The following is a 7,644-nucleotide window of genomic DNA, read 5'->3' as shown; positions in this document are numbered from 1 at the left end:
GTCCTGGGGCCTCTGCTTGGTCACAGGACTGGTGTTAGCAGAGGCAGACACGCCCCGGGGGCTCAGCATGTGATGTGTGTGGCCCTTTCCCAAGCTGCTGTCGGGTAGGAGGCCACTGCACCTTGGACCCCTGAGCTACAGCATCCAGGCCTCCCCCTCATCCCCTGGATACAGGGGCAAGACTTCCACCTGAGTCCCGTAGGTGCAAAATGTTTCTAGATCTAGAATTGGGCATCCCATCCATAGCAAGTGGACAGACAAACCCTGGCAGGCTCCTGTGAAGGAATAGTATACAGCAATAAAAAGGGAAAGGAGATGCTGCATGCTTGCGCCTGCCATAAAGGACACCCTTCACTGTGGAGAACGAAGTGTTTGAAGGGTGTGGGGGCTTCTGGGGTCTTTATGCTCCTTCTTGACATGGGTGGAATTCTTTTTGTCAGTACCGGAGGTTGAATCCAGGGCCTTTGTGCTGAGCTACATCCTCAGCCCTTTTTTTAGTTTTTCACTGAGACGGGTCTCAGTAGGTTGCCCAGGTTGGCCTTGAATCTGGCATCCTCCTGTCATCCCCAGAGTGAGGGGATGACAGGCCTGTGCCCGCCTACCTGACTTGGAATCTACAGGGCACTGTCCCTGTGATGACCTCGGAGCTGGACTTCTATGTTGCCTGTGCTTTTCTGACCGTGTTATACGTTGTGATGACAGAGTTAAGGAGAAGCTGACGAAGTGTCAGGGTCTCGCTTGACAAGGGTGGAAACTGGGGCTTAGAGAGGTGACCGGGGTGCCCGGGGCTCATGGCGGAGGCCGAGAGGCCGAGCCGCATGCGAGGACAGAGGCCACAGCGAGTCAGGAGTCCGGGCCTTGGGCGTGGGCTGCAAAGAGCCGAGTTCATCCCCGCAAGGCCGATTCTCCGCCGTCTGTCAGCCTCCTACTTTTGTTCCTCAAAGGGCTCTAGCTGGGCGGCGGAGGGATCTGCGCCTGGCTGGAAACCACAAAGCCGTTTCCGGAAGTGCTGGCCGGTCCCGCAGGGCCTTGCACTCCGTGGCCGGCTGGGCCTGAGTCTCTACCCCTGGGGACCCAGCTGGCTGGTGGCCTCGGACAAGTCACCCAGAGCGCTGACCCTCTTTGTGGGAACAGAGGAGCCAGAGGCACGGGAAGGGATCCCAACCCCGCTCAGGGCAAGCGGCCCACCGTGTGTGGCTTCTTTGTCCTCCCGGGGCCTTGAACAAATCCTAAGGGGCTCTTCTTTTGTACTTACTATGTGTTTAATTTCCTGATTACAAAAAAGTATTAAAGGTTCTCTCTCACAGGCGAAAACGTGAAGAAGAAAACATAAAAAAGAAATTAGCAGGCTGAGCATGGTGGTGGCGCATGCCTGTGATCCCAGCGCTTGGAAGGCTGAGGCAGGAGGATCCGCAGGAGTTTGAGGCCAGCCTGGGCTACACAGTGAGTTCAAGGGGAGCCTGAACTATATAGTGAGACCTTGTCAAAAAAAGAAAAAGAAAAAGAAAAACAAAGTAGTGGGGCTGGGGGCTGAGAATGCAGACCAGCATGAGGCTTTGGGTTCAATCCCAGTACTAAGAAGGGGATGGGGTGGGGTGGGGGGAGAAGTTAAAGATCCTCTGTAATGCTACGGCAAGGAGAAGGGCACTGGTAACATTCTTGGGTGTCCCCTGGTCTTTTAAAAACTATTATTAAAGCCGTACATGGTGGCATGTGCCTGTATTCCCATCACTAGGGAGGCTGAGGCAGGAGGATCGTCTTGAGTTGGAGGCCAGCCTGGGCTACATAATGAGACTCTCTCAGAAAATACTAAGTTTTTTTAAAAAAATGGAGGACAACAGCTGGTGCTCTTTGAAAGCTCAGTTTGCATTCTGAGCCTCTCTGCCTGGCATCCAGTATTCTTAGAAACACCCAACCCCAATCTCCAGGTACAGTCGCGCTCAGCCCCCGCCCTGTGGGTCCTCCGCGCCGCTGCCCTGCCTCGCAGGCTGGGGCCGCACTTCCCTGTCACCCGACCTCTCTCATGGGGCCAGCGAGGAAGCGCGCGTGGCCGCTAAAAGCCTCGGGGGCCGTGGCACTTTGCTAAATTAAGTGCGTGCACATAGGTGGGCGGTGGTTCCAGGCCGGGGTTGTTCCTTCGGGGCGGGGAGGGACGCGGAGCCCAGAACGCAGGCCGCAGAACGCCGAGGCAGACAGCCCTATCCACACCACTCCGCCAACACGAATTGAAATCCGCACACACAAAGCAAGCAGAGGCAGCGGGGCGGCTGCGGGGCAGCGGCAGGGGCAGGGAGGAGGGCGTGAGCTGTGGGCGGAGCTTCCCGACCCCGGAGGAGGCTGAGGACCGCCCTGCCCACCTGGCTGCCCTGCCAGCCCGCAGGTGCCGGGAGGAGCGGTCAGCCGCCTCGCCTCGAAAGGCCCCGTGCAGAGTTCCAGGATTATAGCGGCTCCACCTGTTTCCCAAGCAAGAGGGGCCCGGGTGGCCCTGGGCCTTGAATGTGGGCTCCTTCTACTAAGTCACACCCCCAGCCCTGTTTTATGTTTCATTTTGAGGCAGGGTCTCATTAAGTCACTAAGTTGCCCAGGTTTGGCTCAAGCTGGCGATCCTCCTGCCTCAGCCTCCCAGACTGCTGGGATGACAGGTGTGAGGCACTATGCCAGGCCCACTGATGATTTTTTTAAGAAGCCCTCTGGCTTTGAGTGCCAAAACTGTGCCTCTTCTCCAAAGTGACACACAGCTCCGTCCTAACTGGAGACCCTGCGTTATGGCCATGTTTCTCGGGCTTATTTACCTCGGATGGACTCCAGCATCCCGGTTGGAGGCCAGTGCTATCACAGGGCGCCCTGAGAGCCCGGCTCACATCGCGGGCTCCTTGCTGCCACACCGTGCCCAGGCAGGGCGCTGTGGGCACAGGGGACAGGGGATCCCGCCCACAGGTTCTGGGACTCTGCCAGGCCGGCCTGGTTCTGAGCTCCTCCCTTTCCCTGATGGCATCACTGAGCACCTACTGTGTGCTATGCACATGGCTGGGAATAGTTGTCATTTTGGTGTTGGTTTTTTTTTTTTTTTTTGAGCCAGGGTCTCACCATGTAGCCCAGGCTGGCCTTGAACTCACAGCAATCCTCCTGCCTCAGCCTCCTGAGTGCTGGGATGACATGCTTGGCCGGGAATGGTTTCAAGTCCCTGTCCCATGAGGTGGGTGGGGAACCAAGTGACGAGGTAACCGAGCCACAGGGGCAGCTTCTGGAGCTCCCGAATTCTGCCTGGCTCTAGGGATGTTTGGGTGCTGGGCTTAGGGATGCCTGCGGGTGTTTGGGGCAGTGTAGCGGGCGTAACTCAGGAACGTACCACACAGAGGGCTCCTGGGGCAGCCCCTCTCCCTTCTTCCCCCTGACCCAGCAAGTCTGCTTCTAGGAATCCACCCCAGGGACAGAATTGGAGTGCTGGGAAGATAGATTGTCCCTTGCTCCTGTCCACAAAATATCTGAACAGCCAGATGTGGTGAACACCTAAAATCCAAGCACCCTGCAAAGCTGAGGCAGGAGTATTTGACCACAGCCTGGATAACTTAGCAGTTTAGGGACACCTTGTCTCAGAATTTAAAAAAAGGGGGGGCTGGGTATGTAGCTCAGTGGGAAGGCCCTGGGTTCAATCCCTAGTAGCAAGCAACAACAACATCCAACACCACCTTAGAACAGCAAAGGGACTAATTATTCTTTTCCAGTGTCATTTTTATGGCTGCATAGTATTCCTATGCACAGGTATCCTATCTTTAGGAATAAACAAGTTAAACAATAGAACGCCCATACCCAGGTGTCCTATGCAATCATACAGAAGACACCAGAGACCACTATGGGATTATGGGGTGAACGGTGTTCACAGTTATGCTATTAAGTGCCAAAAACCAGTTTGGGACAGTATAAAAGAAGGTGATTCCATCTTTCCTTGCAAAGAAGCAAACAAGCTGGGTGTGGTGTCATGTACCTGTGATCCCAGCACTGGGGAGGCTGAGGCAGGAGGATCACTGCAAGTTCAAGGCCAGCCTGGGCTCCATAGCGAGACTTTGTCTTAAAAAGAACAGTGCCCCTGCCAACCTGGGTCCAGGGTGGGTGTGCTTGGGTCACCCGTGCCTGGGGACCTATAGCTGGATTTTGTCTCTGTGTTTGTACTTAGGTGTAGTTTCTAGTTTTTCTAAATTAATTTGTATTCATTCTGTAATAAATAATTAAACATGTATTTACATAAGTGCAGGGAAGAGCCAGCACATTAAAACAAAATGTATGCAAGCAGTCATTGTTTATATCTAGGTGGTGGGACTGGTGTAGGTTTTCTTTCTTCCATTTTTGCATTTGGATAATTAGAAAGTATTACTTTTACTTTTTTTTTTTTTTTTTTCTATATATATTTTTTTTTTTTTTTTTTTTTTTTTTTTTTTTCCTGTTTTGAGACAAGGTCTCACTATGCAGTTCAGGCTGGCCTTGAACTCACTATGTAGCTCAGGCTGGCCTCGAACTTGCGGTGATCCTCCTGCCTCAGCCTCCCGAGTGCTGGGCTAGTGCTGGGAGCTCCACTCCTGTTTGCTCATTGGGTGGATGTTTCCTCACTTGGCCAGCGTGTGGCTTAGTAATGACTGTGTCCACCGAGGTGCTGATCCCGCGCCTGTGGCACTGCGCTGTCTGCGGGGCCCCCGGAGAGAGGGGCGCAGGCTCTGCTGGAGGGCTGTGCCCCAGCCCGGCCCCGGGCCTCCCTCCCTCTCTGCCTCTGTGTTTGTCCCAACACACTGTGCTCATCCAGACCCAGGCTCAGCACGGAGCCCCTGGGATGAATGAAGGGACCTGCGGGATGGGGCTGGGCAGGTGGGCAGTGCAGATGCCTGCTCACCCTGAGGTCCTTGGTGATGCAGCGACAACAGCGGGAGACGCAGGGACAGGGAGGGGGGTCGCGGGGGGGCGTGGCCCGGACGCTTCCTCAGGCTTCTGCACCGCCCCTGAGGTTCACCAGTTCTCAAACTGGGCCTCCCGGAAAGGGACTGTCCCCACAAGGGTGCCTTCTGCCCGCTCAGGGGCTGGGCCCTCCGGTGAGACCCGGCAGGTCAGGGAGGCCGCGGCAAGGCCTCTGTGGGGACAAGGACTTCCCCAGCGCTTTTCCAGCCCCGCGCCTAACCCGGGTCAGGAGACCTGGCAGGGACCGAGCTGATTTTGGGAGCCGGGGCAGATGCTGTGGGCTGCTAGTGGTCAGGGACACTGTGGAACGCTGCGGGGGCCCAGGGCACCCCACCTTGCAGTGAGGGAGGGTCTGAGACCCCCCCAGCCCTGTAGGCCAGCACAGCTCTGCACAGGTCCTCCAAGCCCTTCCTGCCTCAGCCCCATCGCACCCATGGTCAACGGGACCGCACCTGAGCGCCAGCTCTGCCCACCTGCGCCACTCCCCGGGCCCCGGTGAACACGCACGGCGCCGCAAACCACGCACAGCAGAGTCCATCCCTGTCTCTCCCCGGCCCATGCCAAAGCCCGGCGCCCAGCCCTCCACCCTGTCCCCGTCGTCCAGACCAAGAAACTGGGGTTTGGAGCCCCGGGGTATTGGCCACCGGTGGGCGACCAGGTGAAGCCAGCCCCGGTGAAGGGGCCCGGGCAGGCCGCCCCGTGTGTGCCCAGCACCGCCTCCCGCTCTGCTGCCCCTGGCCGTGCCGGCCGCGCCCACTCACCTGGATGCCGTTCTCCTGCAGGTTCAGGTAGCGCGTGTTGACGGGGATGCTGGCGGGGACCTCAGCCAGCTCTCTCCGCGTGCAGATGACCCGGCTGGCCTGGTTGCTGCAGGAGCAGGCAGCGGGGCAGGAGGTGGCCGGCGGGGAGCCCCCTCCTGCGGCTGCTGTGACGGCCACGCCGCCCCCGCCGGCCCCCAGGGGTGGGGAGAAGAGCCACAGGAAGAGCAGCGCCCCCTGGGGCCAGGACATCCTACCGGGCGGCAGCAGGGGGCACGGGGAGCCGCGGGCACGCGCCATCCTCAATGTTCATACTCCGCGTGGACGCTGGGGGGCTGCGAGAGAGGACGGGGAGAGGCTCAGTTGGGGAATGGGACCCCTCAGGCCCTGGTGGCTGCCACCGCCACCCTGCACAGGAGCAGTGAGGACAGACAGGCACCGCAGAGAGAAGGGCTGGCCAGGCCTCGCCCTGCTCCCACCTCGTCCTCTCCAGAGCTGAAGACGTCGTGCCCATTGTGCAGAAGGCACAACTGAGTCCGGGAGAAAGGACATTCTTGCCTGAGGACGCCTGGCCAGTTAATGGTGGCCCCGGCCAGGTTAGAAGCATAGGCCTCTGTCTGAGTCCAGAGAGGCAGACGTGGGTAGGGACTGAGCGAGGGACAGGCAAGCAGGGGTGCGGAGAGGGTGGCGGGCAGGATGGGTGAGCACCTGCTCCCCGGCCCGGCCACAGCCATCCAGCTGCCCGGGCCCCTGGGGGCAGGGCCCAGCCTCCCAACTTTCCTCTGCCCCAGGAGCCCCAGGAGGAGCGGGCACCCTCGTCCCCCCAGGCCCTGCCTCCCACCCCTCTGTCACCACCCACCCAGCCTGGCCCGGCACAGAAGGGGCCCCGCGGGGGGGGGGTCCGAGGGGCGCGGTAGGTGCCAGGCATGGGGCAGAGGGTGTGGGCAGGTGAGGGCCGAGGCCGGGGGGCGGGGCAGGGCCGGAGCCTGCAAGCCACCGTGCGGGCCGGGACGGCAGCGGCGCGGCAGCCCCCAGCAGCCCCCTGTGCCCCGAGACTGCAGGTGCTTCAGGCGAAGCCAGCCTGGCGGGCTCTGCGCCAGCCGCTGCCGCAGGACGGCTGGGGGCGTTGATGGGGCGGGGGTGGGGCTGGGGGACCCGTGCATGAGCTCTGGGGAGGCCCCGGGTCCTCTGGGAAGTCACGGCTGTGCCTCCCCAATCTGCCCCCCACCCACTTCCAGAGAGGGGCCGGGGGCTCGTGGGGTGAGGCGAGCGCGCCAGCCTTCGCCATGCGCCAAGCGCCGCCTGTCTCGCTCAGGCCGCGCGGCCGGGCTGGGAAGCTGTCAGGGCGGCCGGCGCACCGCCGGAACGCAGCGGCCGGACGGGGACGTGGCGCGGGCACAGGGCGCAGCGATGGCCTGCTGAGGGGCACAGCACTCCCCCTGTGGCAGCCAAGTGTCCCCTCCACGCAGCGCCCCAGCGTCCACAGGGCGCACTCTGCCCGCGCAGCCCCCGGGGACGGCGGCGGAGGGGGGCACGGTCCACGCAGACGCTGCACCCACCCGCTCCTCCGCTGGCAGGGACCCCTGCCGCCCGCCCCGGCGCCTCCCGGGGCCCGAACGCAGGGCCGCCCGCGGCGCAGGTGCAGGAGCATCCGCTCCTCCTCCTGCTGCGGGTCCAGGATCGCTTTAACCCAGATAAAAGCGTGCGAGGCATCTGCGCGGCGGCCCGGCCTGCGCGAGGGCGGGAGCGGAGGGGCAGGACGGAGCGCGGTCCCCGCTGCCCGCGGCTCCCCTCAGGGCCGGCCGCGCCCGGCCTGCCTTTGCGGTCTGTGCCAGCCTGGTCGGGGTCTTTGTTCCCGAACGCAGCCGGGCAGGTTCCGCGCAGTCCCTGCCCTGGGTCCACCGTCCCCACCTCCCGAGACGCTGGCAAGGACCCAGCCCAC

At 61.1% G+C, this 7,644-nt stretch overlaps 1 protein-coding gene across 1 annotated transcript in view; it reads right to left on the bottom strand.

Moving 5' to 3' along the window:
- Lrrc4b (leucine rich repeat containing 4B) overlaps positions 1-7,644 on the bottom strand; it is a gene marked incomplete in the record, with an annotated part of 29,550 nt that overhangs the window by 11,003 nt on the left and 10,903 nt on the right. Inside the window, 1 exon segment of the mRNA XM_013509059.1 lies at positions 5,706-6,037. Within this exon segment, the coding sequence (XP_013364513.1) occupies positions 5,706-6,002 (297 nt within the window).

This window comes from Chinchilla lanigera, unplaced genomic scaffold (assembly GCF_000276665.1).
Source record: "Chinchilla lanigera isolate Chin_1 unplaced genomic scaffold, ChiLan1.0 scaffold00158, whole genome shotgun sequence".
Classification (NCBI taxonomy): Eukaryota; Metazoa; Chordata; class Mammalia; order Rodentia; family Chinchillidae; genus Chinchilla; species Chinchilla lanigera.
This window is presented reverse-complemented; position numbering and strand designations above follow the sequence as displayed.